Source organism: Ursus maritimus, unplaced genomic scaffold (genome assembly GCF_017311325.1).
Source record: "Ursus maritimus isolate PB19 unplaced genomic scaffold, ASM1731132v1 scaffold_5, whole genome shotgun sequence".
NCBI lineage: Eukaryota > Metazoa > Chordata > Mammalia > Carnivora > Ursidae > Ursus > Ursus maritimus.
This window is the reverse complement of record NW_024426663.1, coordinates 48,351,953-48,366,159: the sequence shown is the minus strand read 5'-3', so window position 1 is coordinate 48,366,159 and position 14,207 is coordinate 48,351,953. Positions and strand designations below refer to the sequence as shown.

Here is a 14,207-nt window from a genome sequence, read left to right as displayed (position 1 = left end):
TTTGTTCCAGTTCTTTGAAAAATGTCCTCGGTATTTTGATCGGGATAGCATTGAAAGTGTAGATTGCTCTGGGTAGCATGGGCATTTTAACTATGTTAATTCTTCCGATCCATGAGCATGGAATATCTTTCCATCTTTTTATGTCTTCCTCAATGTCTTTCAAGAGTGATTTATAGTTTCTAGAATATAGGTCCTTTACGTCTCTGGTTAAGTTTCTGTATTGGGTTTTAACTTAGGAAAATTGGTTTTTCAAGTTTTACTCACTTTTGCATATACTGAGAGTGGCACAGGGCCACTAATTGATTAGCTCTTCTGTTTCTGTAGGTTTTTGTTGTTGTTTCCAGAGCTTTTTGCTCTAGTATTTTATTATGAAGAAGTTGAAACCTATAGAAATGTTGAAAGAATGTGTCTAGAACAGTGAGCACCATGTATTGACTTAGCTTCTAGAATTAACTTTTTAGTCTGTTTGTGTTACCATTTATTTACCATCTCTCAGTGCATCTGCCAATAATAATTTTTTTGATAGGTTAAAAGTTGCGGATATTAGTACACTTCATCCCGAAGCATTTTATCATGCGTACATGCATATTATTAGCACAGGGCAGTTTTGTTTTCTTTTTTAAGATTTTTTTTTTATTTATTAGAGAGCAAGAGAGAGTGAGCAGAGGGAGTGGGACTAACAGACTCTGCTGAGCGTGGAGCCCAGCGCAGGGCTCGATCCCATGAATCGTGAAATCATAACCTGAACTGAAATCAAGAGTCAGATGCTCAATGGACTGAGCCATCCAGGTGCCCCAGCACAGGGCATTTTTTTGGTACAAGAATTCTTTGTCCATAATTTTTCTGTTCTGAAATGTCGTGATAGCTTCTCACTCCACATTTAGTACTGATGGAGTATATTAGCACACTTTGGTGTTTTGAAGTCAGCATGAATTAGTAAAATAGCATCTCTCTCTTGAAGTAGTTACTGCTGTTAATAATTAAATAGTGTTTTAGAAACTGTCATAGAAAGTTTAGGGTACTTTTTTTTTTCCCCCAGTAAAGTTAAACATCTGTCAGGATGGCTTGAGTATCTCAGGATTGTTCTTTTTTAAATTTTTTTTTAAGGTTTTATTTTTAAGTAATCTTTATACCCACCGTGAGGTATGAACTCACAATGCCAAGATCAAGAGTCACATGTTCTCCCGACTGAACCAGCCATGTGCTCCTCTCAGGATTATTCTAATGGAACATAGTATATAACATGTTTCCCCCACACCTGCTTTAATTTATTTATGTTTTTAAAGATTTATTTGAGAGAGAGAGAGAGCACACACATGAGCATGAGCAACAGGGGCAGCGGGAGAGGGAGAGAGATTCCCAAGCAGACTCCGTTCTGAGCGCCGAGCTGAATGTGGGGCTCGATCTCACCACCCTGAGATCATGACCTGAGCTGAAACCAAGAATCAGACACTTAACTGACTGTGCCAAGCAGGGGCCTTCACACCTGCTTTTAAAATTAATTGTAAAGAGAGGTCAAAAGTGGAAGTGTTTTGTTTTCCCTAGGATCAATGAGCTTTGGTTTTTTGTTGGATTCAAGACAAAAAAACACATCTAGTCCCATTTCCACAAAAGATTTTGATATAGTAGTACATTTTCTCATTTTTTAAAAAAAATATTTAATTTTAAGTAATATCTACACCCAGCGTGGGCCTCAAACTTAGAACCCCCGAGATCAGGAGTTCCATGCTTTTCTGACTGAACCAGCTGGGAGCCCCCATTTTCTCATTTTTTTGTGTTACTCAAGTAAAATTGAAGTATGGTGAGCTGAAATATTTAAAGTTCATTTCCACAATCAAAATAAACATTTCCAATAACCCCGACAATTTTCTTGTGTCCCTTTGTTATCCATCCCTAAGGATCCTTCTGCTTTCTATTTTAGATTACTTTGTATTTTCTAGAATGTTATGTCAAGAATCATATATACTTTTTTTGTCTAGCTGCTGCTTAAAAATATGACAAATGTACTGAGATAATTCACATCCTGTACAGTTCACTCATTTAAAGTCTACGACTCCATGATTTTTAATATATTAATGGAGTTGTGCAGCCATTACCATATTCAGTTTTGAACATTTTCACTCCCATTCCGCCCCTCCCCCCCCCCAACTTTAAGGATGTTTTACTGTGTTCTTGCTCTGTGGTTTCTGGTAAGAAATCCATGGTCATTGGACTTGTTGCCCTGTTTGTAGTGTGACATATTTTAGAAGCCGGCATAGAAAATTTAGGGTAGGGTTTTCCCCAAGCAGAGTTAAAAATCTACATAAGTGACATTTATGTAAGGCATTTTGATATAATCCCTTAGGTTTCCTGAAAGCCTATTGATTATTTTTTTCCTCTCTTTATTCTTCGGGTGGGATAATTACCGCTGACTTTCTAGGTCACTGATCATTCCCTGTCATCTCTGTTCTGTTTTTGAGCCAATCCAAAGAGATTTTATTTCAGTTGTGTATTTTTCTTTTTCTCTTTTTATTTTTTAGTTTTATTTTAATTGTTATATAGTTAACAGGCAGTGTGATATCATTTCAGGTGTACAATATAGTGATTCAGTACTTCCATACATTACCTGGTGCTCATGACAAGTGTGCTCCTTAATCCAGATCCCCCTACTCACCTCCCCTCTGGTAACCAGTTTGCTCTCTCTAGTTAAGAATCTGTTTCTTGGCTTGTCTCTCTCTCTTTTTTCCTTTGCTTCAGTCGTGTGTTTTTCATCTCTAAAGTTTTTCGTTTTGTTTTTTTTACAGTTTCTGTTTCTCTAATGAGAACTATGTTTTCATTCAGGTTTCTTTTTTTCCTTCATCTCATGAACTCTAGTTATAATTGCTGCTTTAAAGTCTTTGATTATCTCAACAATAGAGGTTTTGTCTGATATTTTCAACATCTAGATCAACTTGGCTTGGCAGCTGTTGATGAACTGGTAATTATCTGGCCATAAGTACCTGGTTTCTATTGGGAGTTTTCACTGCCTGTGCTGCCACCACCAAGCTACTACTGTTTGTGTTTGGGGGCCCTTAGGGCAGAGGTGTGAGGGAGGAAAAATGGGAAATTTATACCCTTGCATTTGCTGCTATATATATTGACTCTCTTTCATACTTATATTTATTTTTTAAAAACTGTACGCAGTCCTTAACATTCTCTTTTTCTCTATTTTTCTGAATTTCTTGTAATGAACAGGAACAGTGAGCTGTAGTGGGCTGTGGTGTCATAGTGCAATCAATATTTCTTATTTTTTATATCAGGTGCAATAAGATATTAAAGACTTCATAGCAGGTTGCATTTGAGTATGTAAAATTCTGATTTGGTAAATACTAAGAAGTATTACATAATAGGTATTGTGCTGTGGTCTGTTCTTCAGTTTTAGAACTGCTTAATAGCATTCTTATTTGTTGCCATTGAATTCATCCTTTGTGATAGGTTAAAATGTAACACTCACAGATTGAGCCAGCTACACCAAGTTCTTGAGCGCTCTAAATCACTGATTGTGAATTACTTTGCTTTTTTTGGTTTTCTCAGTTACAATGTTGAACTGCTGTTCTAACCTTAGCCACTCAGCTCTCTCCTCTAGAAATTGTATTCAGCTCTATGACTATTATTGAATACAAAGGTGTCCTAACCACCCCCCCACCTCTCCTTTAGGCAGGATGACAAAGACTTAACTATCAAATATGTTCCATTATAGAAGAAACTGATATTTGAATCAATTCGTAGGTGTGTTGTTTGGACTGGTGATGAGAGGGTCTTCTTTTATAATCCTACCACCCGTCTTTCCATGTGGGACCGACCTGATGATCTGATTGGAAGGGCAGATGTTGACAAAATTATTCAGGAGCCTCCTCATAAAAAAGGAATGGAAGAAGTGAAGAAACTAAGTAAGTTTTAAATTAAGAATTTATCCTCTAATTTTATCGTTCTTTTAATATTTTTACAGAAAATATGAGGCTATTTAGGATAACTTGCTGTTTTCAAAGAATATAAGAAATTTGAGAAATGGGAAATAGACTGCTATGCTAGTTTGAGTTCAGTAGTAGAGATACTAAAAATTAGAAAGTTTGGACGAATTTTTTTTGTAAAATATTTATATGTATATTTTTTTAACTTACTGTCCTTGTCAAGATTTTTAGTTAGTCCAGTTATGTTGGTTCTGCTTAAGGTTTGCTCTGTGCTTACTAATAATACTAAAACACTCCTCAGTGAGCCTTTTAGGACTTTTTATCTAGTAATATATTTTTTGAAATAATCAGAACTGTATAGAGTACATTTTACTAAACTTCTGTAAAACACAAAATTTTGTAGAATTATAAAAGCTTACTCTTTTAAAGATTTATTTATATTAGAGAGTGTGTGCACAGGTGGGGGGTGGTGGTGGGAAGGGCAGAGAGAGGAGAGCGAGAATACCAAGCAGACTCCCCACTGAGCACAGAGCCCAACCCCCGGCTTGATCTCATGATCCCCAAGATCATGACTTGAGCTGAAGTCAAGAGTTGGATGCTTAACTGACCGTGCCACCCAATTGCTGCAAAAGCTTACTCTTTTCAGGTAGATGAAATTTAGGGAATATAAACCCTATTCCTGACAATATAGAGACAAACCTTATTAAGAGATTATCTTTTAAGGTACCTTGTGTTCAGACAGCATTTCAGTAGATAAAATGAGCTCGTATTTTTACATAATTTTTATTGCATATTTTTTATTGGTAATTTGCCATAATATTGACAGGATTGTGTTTTTATAGAACCCCCCCCCCCCATGTGCTGTAGAAGCATAAATGAATCACCTGATAGTTCCAATGAAGTAAATCCAAATATATGTCATTTATTATAATTGAGAGATCTTTGTGGGATATATATGGTGCTACATTTTTTTCTTGCAAGTCATTTCCAAATCAGTGAAACTTTGCCTGCCTAGTGGTAAAGATACTAGACACCACTTTTTCCCTTCAGCAGTATTTGTTTTATAGCTGTGATATTGATACTTTACAATCCTAGTGTTGAATTGTGCCAAGGAGGTATGAGATTTGCTTTTGTTTTTATGACTGTTTTCAAATATTCAGTTCAGTTATTTGATAAATTCATGTCTCATGAATTAAACATTTCAAAGTGAATTGGAAATTTAAAGGGAAGGTTAATTTAGGAAGTATAGAATTGTTTAATGTTTTATAAAGGGGAGAGTTTATGGGATGGGTATTTTATATAAACAGTAACTTTTTAGAAGAAAATATTGTGTAATATGTGCATGTAACTATGCATAATAATGTTTGATATGTTTTTGCCAGGACACCCGACCCCCACAATGCTGTCCATCCAAAAATGGCAATTCTCTATGAGTGCAAGTGAGTAAACTACAGATTGTAGCTACTTTTTTTTTTTTTTTTTAAGATTTTATTTATTTGGGAGAGAGAGAGAGACAGAGATAGCACGAGTGGGGAGGAGAGGGAAAAGCAGGCTCCCGCTGAGCAGGGAGCCTGATACAGGGCTAATTCCAGGATCCTGGGATCGTGACCTGAGCCAAAGGCAGATGCTTAACCAGCTGAGCCACCTAGGCTCCCCTATAGCTGCTTTTTAATACTGTTAAAGCAAGTGTTCTGGTAGTGACTAGAGGAAGGATTCAGACTTAAATGTTTTAATTGTTGCTTGCTGAATTTTATTCTGACAAGGTTTAATTAAATTTCATCTTACAGTTAAAGAAGAACAAGAATTAATGGAGGAACTTAATGAAGATGAACCTGTTAAAGCCAAAAAACGGAAGTAAGTAATACTTACAGTTCATGTAATTCAGGTAGATTATACCCATTTTAAAAGTTGATTAGGTCCCATTCAGTTTGTGGTTGGGACAGGTAATGTGTATGTTAGGAGGCAGAAGTCATGATTGCTCTCTAAGGCCCGATATTAGAAAGCTTTGCTTTAGAATGCGGAAATGGTGTCCCTTCTGTTGCTAGATGTGCAGAGTACTTGATTACTTAAATATGTATTATAAAGCCAAGTGACATTTTAGGAATTAGAGATAAATTATTTTCAGACATTCATTAAGCCTGAATTTCATAGAAAACGAATTTCCTCCTTAATGTAGACCTCAGCAGACACCATTCCAGAAATTGCATAAATACAGACACACAGACTTCTCTCTTTTTATGTACTTGTCACTTAGCTGGTCCTTGAGTCTGTGTCATTACTGCCTGGTGAAGAGGGAACCTGTGAGCTTAGAAAATGCTTTGGGAGAAAGAGACTGCCATAAGTGGGAGCATTAGGTTGGCCAGTGCTCTGTAGTTGGGTAAAATTATGAATGTTTCTAGTTAATGGGGGATGAAAGGCTGGGGTAGAGGGTATTGGTGTGTGGGTGGGGGGAGGAATGGGACCATTATTTAGCAGCAAAAAGGAAAGTTTAAAGACATTATTAGGAACTGGATGAACCATAGTCCTTATCTAAAAAGGACAGATTGAATGCAGCCAAATTATGGCAAAGAAATTCGTAAGACAACCCCTCGGAAGGGTGGTTCTTTTTAAAAAATCGTTAGCAACAATGTTAAAGATACTAAGATATTAAAGAGAGTCACGCATAATCAACCAAAGTAACATAGCTTTTTCATTTTTGCAGTTGACTTTTTAGTTCTTGACCAAATATGCAAATATTTTTATTAGTTGTAATCAACTGATTTTGTGTTCTTAAAAAAAAAATCTAGAATAAGACATTTGTTTTCTTAGTAATTATAAATGACTGTATTCATTCTGTTTATATAACCATAATTTTGGATGTTCCTACAATGTTAAACTTTTAGGTTGTTTTTAATTGTTTGTTCTTATAGACAACTCTGTAAGGTTTTTAACTGCTTTTATCAGGAGAATGTCAAAGAAGTCCTTTATGTGGATTGCCCGAGCTTCTCTATTTAGGTACAAAGTTAAAAGCCTATTTTTCCTGGCTTAGTTTTTCTTTATTTCTTTTATTGAGATAGATAGTGATAGTTTGTATTGTGACATTTCCATTTAGTGTAATTCTATAAAGGTTATTTGTTTTCATTAGTTATATTTCTTGGATGTCTTTTAACTCTTTATTTAAATAGTTCTTAAATAAATTATTATAAGAGGGTATATTGTTTGGCAAATTACTTTTACCTGTTTGTTTTGTGCATATCTTAGGTCACAGACTATCTCGCTAAGTTCCTGCAGGTCACGGAATATGTCTTCTGTTTCTTTTGATTCATTCCCTAAGTTGCTAATTACCTCTCACTTAACACGTATTTGTGAGTTAGCCTTAGCTCCATTTAAATCTGCTGGGCTACCTTCACTTCCCTATATATAGCATGCTTCTGAAATTGGTGATGTTTTGTTTTCCTGATTCCCTTAAGTTTNNNTGTAGGGAATATGAACCAATTTTATTTTTATACGTAGCAGATCATATTTAAGAAGGAAAATCTGCTCAGATACACCCGAATATTATTGAATTACTTTCTGTTTTGGATTATTCACATGAACGGGCCTTCTTCCTAGTGCAGATGTTTGAGAGGTGACTCGATTTCATGTTTACAATCTCACTTGAGTGAGAGCAACAGCAACAGGGTTGTCCTTAGCCCTGAGGTGCATTTTTGGAGGAAAAAGAAGTAGTTTAGTCATTGGTGAAAGTTCTAATTCCATCTAACTACTCCTGGGCCTATGTTGCTCTCTGGGACCTGTCCTTCAACTTAAATCTCAACTTACCACCCAGAAAGTGAGTAAAAAAGATGTCAGGTAGGTAAGGTATATATCTCACATATCCACTTGGCCAAGTTTGCAGATATTTTCATTTTCTTTTCAAAATGAATATTTGAGATTACTAAGACTTATACCAATTTTTATTAGATTAAGAAATATTTTATGCATCTATAATGTAAAACATTTTGGAAAATACTGTTTTTCCTTTATCATTTCAAGAACTAAAAATTATATTTTGTGCTGTTTATTTCTAACATAGAGTTTTACTGCAATGTTAGTTTTTTGTTTTTGTTTTTGAAAGTAAGGTAGTTCATTCTGTGTATCGGAGAGACAGCACAATATAGCCATTGTAGCATCATCAGAAGCTCATTGTAATACTATTATTATTATTATTATTATTATTATGAAAGTTGCTTATCCCTTATAGTTCATTTGAAACCCTCAATATAATATTTTTTGCCAAAAATATGCTGCTCAGTAGTGAGTCTTGAATATTCCGTTGATGTAAAGATTTTAGTAAGATTCCTTATTAATATTTTGTCAGTTGATGCCTTATATTTTATTTTTTTATAGGAGAGACGATAATAAAGACATTGATTCAGAGAAAGAGGCTGCGATGGAAGCTGAAATTAAAGCTGCCCGAGAAAGGGCCATTGTCCCTCTGGAGGCCCGAATGAAGCAGTTCAAGGACATGCTGCTAGAGAGAGGGGTCAGAAAACAATCTTTGGGGGAGATATTTCTGTTTTGTATAAGTAATATAAATATGTCTTGCTAAAAGGTCAAATCTAAGGTTAGTGCTCATGTTGTGGGGGGGGGATAAGGGAAGCCTGTCAAATTACTGTACTCTCTCAAACAGCCTTTTTCTTGGCTCATCCTATCATGTTTAACTAAATGCCATTTTACTATCCTTTAAATACAAGTAACATTTAACATTTATTGGGTCATTACATTTTGGTGAGTAATATGAGTATTAATATTACAGAATGGCGGACTACGTGGATAGGTAAGGTATATATGATTCTTTAATACTTTCAGAATGGTTTTGGTTAAAGGAGAACTGGTACTTTATGATATTATTAATAAAGCTTAATTGAGAGGGGGTTTCAGCCTTTTGGTTATATTCACATATTCATTTGAATAATTATAATTGTTCAATTTAAAATCACAACATTGTTCACAAGATTGGAGCAAGCATGGGAAATCAAAATGTAAATCTTCAAGGCTTTTTCTGATGTACTGATTTTTAAAATGTCACACAGTAGTGGTTATTTTAATGACTAATTAAGTGTGTGTTATTTCTATATAATATAGAAATGTTCAGAGCCAATTAGTGTGGAAATTTGCTGTTGCTAGCCTCCCACTGCTTGTCATTTATTAGTGATGGAAACTTCAGTATGGTTTTTATTATGTCTCCTTTTTAAGCAGATGTCCTGTAGATTTCAAGGAAAATTATATGACCTTTATGTTTTTAGAGCCAACTTAATTATGAGGCAATACATTTTTATTTTAAAGGTGTCTGCTTTTTCAACATGGGAGAAGGAGTTGCACAAGATAGTTTTTGATCCTCGGTACTTACTTCTCAATCCTAAAGAGAGAAAACAGGTAAAAGGAAAATAACATTATTTAAGAAATGTATATCCTTTAGCAGCATCATTTTTAAACTGTAAGGAATAAAATACCATCCTTTTGCCCCCCCGTAACACAGTACTTTAAAAACATAGTCTTATATCTTAGAACATAGTTATTGTCTATGTGGACATTGCTGCCTCAGAAATACTTGGATAGTTTTCCCTTTATTATGGACATGGCTGTTGCTTCATGAGCATTTTGTCTTTATGCCTCGTACACACTGAGGTTATAGCTGAAGTTTTCAAAATGCATTTCGTTGTGCTTATTAATTTACTTTTTCTTGGGCAAATGATGCAAATTTAGAGTAGAAAAAGAAAAGGATGGATAAGTGGAAAGGAAAAAGAAACACCTACAGTCTTACCCAGCTGATGGGACCATGATTGGATACTGGTGTTATATATAACCTTCCAGTTAGCGCCAATATATATGTGTGACTGTGTGTGTGTGTTGTAGATAGACAACACTCTAAGACATGTTTACATTTCATGTGCACATTCTCCATCTAAGTGGCATCTGTTAAATGTCTTTTCATTATACACTTAAAGAATTGATGGACACCTAAGGGTCTCTGCTGAACTAGTGTTAACAGGAATTACAGTTGCCTGCTTATTGAGTTGCCATTGATTCCCATGATGACTCAGTGGTACATACCATCTCACAATGATCGCTTCTTCCTCTAAAGCATTGCACATTTTCAACTTACATAGTTTCTGAATTACCTGTACCACCCTGACACTGATCCCTTTAGAATGGTGAGTATGTGGAACCACTTGCTGTAGGGCTGTTGAGCTACAGGATTTCATTTGGTTGTCCGTCCTTTATATTGACAATTTAACAGTTGAAATAATTCTCTATACTGTTTGTGCCATTATGCATGTAGCTCTCATCACAAACTTTTTACGAAGAGAGGACATTTACTGTGTGCCAGACATGTATTTTAGTATGTGTAGTAGAAAAGCATGACTTCCAGATCTGTTTGCATCTGCATTTCAAGCATAGTAGGACTTTTTTGTTTTTATTTGTTTTAAAATGTGTGATCGTCTCATTCTCACCTGAATTGATGGCCCTATCAAAAAGTGTAAATTAGCCTTGATTCTTTACTTCTCCCCATTGCACATTTCAAGTCTGTCAGCAAAATGTACCTCCAAAAGCATGTAAATATCACTTCTTATATACCATTTCCCCCACTATGACTGTATTTCAAGGCACCATGACCATTTCTTAGCATCTGTTTAGCCTCTGACTGATCTCTTTGCTTCCTTCCATTCTTGCTTTTTCTGTAGTCACGTTCTTTTTCCACGTGGCAGCCACACTAATTTTAAAGTTTAAGTGACAGTTTAAGGCATTGTTATTGTCCCTTGCTTAGAAAATGTCCAGTGCTTCCCATTCCATTTAGGATAAGATTGAAATTCTTTATCATGGCTTATAAGATTTTGCTTACACTCTTAACTGCATACTTCTTGGAGGTCTTTTCTTAGATTCATTCATTCTGGCCACACTTCCTTTGTTAGGCCTTAAACAAGTTAGGTGCATTCTGGTACTTGCTCTTCTCTCTGTCTGGAATGTTCTTCCCCCAGGTGTCTGTATATGCTCTATCATTTTATTCAGGTGCTTGTGCAAGTGCCTTCTGATCAATGTATCTCTTTGCCTTCTTTCCTTTATAGCACTCATAGCTCTGATTATTATCTAAAATTACCTTATCTTCTGTCTCTTCCTACTGCAGAGTATAAACTCTTGAGTGCTGGAACTTTGTTTTGTTCGTTGCTGTATGTGTAATGCCTGGAACAGTGCTTAGCCTAAATATCTCTGGAGGTTTTCTTTAAAATTCTTGTGACTTTCTGTTCATGCCAGTGAGTGTTACGGTTTCTTACTGAGTTAAATTACAAGTATTTATTGATAGCTAAAATTCTTTCCCAATTTAGGAGGCATCTTGTAAGCTGATTGTGTTACCTCCTATTAAGAGTAATAGTTAAAGAAAGGAAAAATATCAAGCATTATTTTATTTAAATAAAAACTGTACTTAAAGGTTCTCATCTGTTTGAGTAGAATTCTTACAACTGGAGTGTAAGAAATGAAAAGGGAAGCTTACACTTGGCATTAATCAATGTACTTTTTCAGTACGTAGTATTATTCTTTGCATAGAAGTATAAAATCAAGGAGAAACCAATTAAGTGCTAGGTTACATATTTGGACTTTGTAACTTCATTTCTGAAATCTGTGTTTTGATTTTAAAAAACAACAGTTTCATTGAAAATGTCTTAAAATCTAAAAGTACATCTCTCTCACTTCTGTCCTTTTCTAGTTATCTGTAGATTATGTATATTTCACATCATTATAAAAGAAATATTTTATATAATTGTAACCATAAATTTTAACTTAAGGTATTCCTTATATAATCTTGTTTTTGATAAAAGATCACTGAAGGAGTCGGAAATATTTTTGTTGTATTTGTTTTTTGTTTTGACAAGTTTTAAAGTGAATAACATTTTTCAACAGAATCAGACCATTTCCATGCAGGATTTTAGGCTCTGGTGTAGAGACTAGTTATGCTAACACTTTAAAATAAATTGCCTCTTACTTTATTTCAAAAATAAACATTTTAATGTAGTATGTGTTATTGAGAGCTTCTTAAGATTGATAGTGTTATAATATGGTAATACATAACCAAGATAGTTACTGACTGTCAGCTGGCCGTCTTGGCCACTGTTACTGAGTCAGTCTCAAATTATAAATTGAATTAAATTGAAGTGAGAATCAGGGGCGCGTGGGTGGCTCAGTCGTTAAGCCTATGCCTTTGGCTGAGGTCCTGATCCCGGGGTCCTGGGATTGAGCCCTGTGTCAGGCTTCCTGATCAGCAGGAAGTGTGCTTCTCTCTCTTCCACTTCCCCTGCTTGTGTTCCCTCTCTCTCTGTCTCTCTCTGTCAAATAAATAAATAAAATCTTAAAAAAAAAATAAATTGAAGTGAGAATCAAGTAATGGAGACCTGTTGAAAGGAAAAACTATTGAATACTTGGACATCAAATGTATAGGTATTTTCCACATCAATCAGTTATCTGACAGTAGCTGGCTGACCTACCATTAAATTGAATTCTGACACTGTCTGCATGGAGTTAGGATCAGATCTCACAGATTGAGGGTTTATAGTCCAACAAAACCTCCCTTTCTTTGAATGCCAATCACAAGTAGTAGGTTCCCAGATTCTGCACCCTTTTGTTGAGTTCGGCTACAAATCACAGATTCCTATAGTTCCCTCCTCAGGTTTAATAATTTGCTCTAATGGCTCACAGAACTCTGGAAAACACTTATGTTTACCGGTTTATAATATAAGAAAGGATTATGATAAAGGATACAATTGAACATCAGATGATGTACATAGGGTGAGATCTGGAAGGGTCCTGGATGCTGGAGCTTCTGTCCCTGTGGAGTTGGGAGTGTGCCATTCTCCTGGCACATCGATGTATTCACCACGCCAGTAGCTCTCTGAACTCCTTGGTTTTGATTTTTATGGAGGCAGCGTGACATAGGTGTGATCGATTAAGTCATTGACCATTGGTGATTGGACTCAATCACAGCCCTTGAAAGTTCCAGTGCTGTAATGACATGGTTGGTTCCACTGGCAAGTATCTGCCATCCTGTGGTTATATAGAAGCTTTCCAGAAATCACTTCACTGACACTAACTTAGATAAAGGTGAAAGGGCTTTGTTATGAATAACATAAAATTGTTCTTTTTACCTTTATCTATTTCAAAGCTACAGGACAAAAGCCAGGTACAGCAGTAGGTGCCCCTGTCACTCTTATCACTTAGGAAATTATAAGGGTTTTAGGAACTCTGGCCAGGAGCCAGGATGAAGACCAAATATATGTATTTTTTTTTCTTTTTTATTTAAATTCCAGTTAGTTAGCATGCATTGTAATAATTAGTTTCTGGTACACAATATAGTGATTCAGCACTTCCATACAACACCCGATGCTCATCCCAACAAGTGTGCTCCTTCATCCCCATCACCCATTTCACGCATCCCCTCCACCCACCTCCCCTCTGGTAACCATCAGCTTGTTCTCCATAGTTAAGAGTCTGTTTCTTGGTTTGTCTCTCACTCTTTCTTCCCTTTGCTCATTTGTTTTGTTTCTTGAATTCCACGTATGAGTGAAATCATATGGTATTCGTCTTTCTCTTGACTTATTTTGCTTAGCGTAATGCTCTCTAGCTCCATCTGTGTTGTTACAAATGGCAATATTGCATTCTTTTTTTTTTTTTTAAGATTTTATTTATTTATTTGACAGAGAGAGAGACAGCCAACGAAAGAGGGAACACAAGCAGGGGGAGTGGGAGAGGAAGAAGCAGGCTCCCAGCAGAGGAGCCCGATGTGGGGCTCGATCCCAGAACGCCGGGATCACGCCCTTAGCCGAAGGCAGAAGCTTAACCGCTGAGCCACCCAGGCGCCCCGCAATATTGCATTCTTAATAGATTTTTTCTTACAACACAATATCACACCCATACTTTTCACAAATTTTATATTTTGAAGAAAATGTATATACAGAAAAGTCTAAAAATCATGTTTCACAAAAAGTGCGCATAAACAGTTATGCAAGATGGCTAAGTCCTAGAGGTTTATACAGCATAGTGCCTATAGCTAGCAGTACTGTATTCGATGCTCCACGTTTTGCTAAGACGATAAATCTTCTGTGAAGTGTTCTTAATATTGCATACAAAATAAGAATAAATTAAAAGGGCTGGAGGAACGTTTTGGAGGCGATATGTTTTTGGCAGTCTTTGGTGGTTTCCCAGATGTATATTTATCTCCAAACTTACCAAATTGTATACATTAAATATGTTTATCTTTTTGTATGTCAA

At 35.8% G+C, this 14,207-nt stretch overlaps 1 protein-coding gene across 5 annotated transcripts in view; it reads left to right on the top strand.

Annotated features, from left to right (window-relative positions):
- Nucleotides 1–14,207, top strand: part of TCERG1 (transcription elongation regulator 1) — a 62,742-nt gene that overhangs the window by 28,422 nt on the left and 20,113 nt on the right. For 3 of the 5 annotated variants that reach the window (XR_005832500.1, XM_040622267.1, XM_040622266.1), the window contains 6 exons: nucleotides 3,748–3,908; nucleotides 5,312–5,368; nucleotides 5,717–5,783; nucleotides 6,873–6,923; nucleotides 8,295–8,430; nucleotides 9,234–9,323. Coding sequence is in view for 4 of the 5 variants with exons in the window: in XM_040622267.1 (XP_040478201.1) it covers nucleotides 3,748–3,908; nucleotides 5,312–5,368; nucleotides 5,717–5,783; nucleotides 6,873–6,923; nucleotides 8,295–8,430; nucleotides 9,234–9,323 (562 nt within the window). In the remaining variant the exon portion in view is untranslated. The remainder of the gene's footprint in view (nucleotides 1–3,747; nucleotides 3,909–5,311; nucleotides 5,369–5,716; nucleotides 5,784–6,872; nucleotides 6,924–8,294; nucleotides 8,431–9,233; nucleotides 9,324–14,207) is intronic. The other 2 variants (XM_040622268.1, XM_008691433.2) reach the window with 1 other exon arrangement.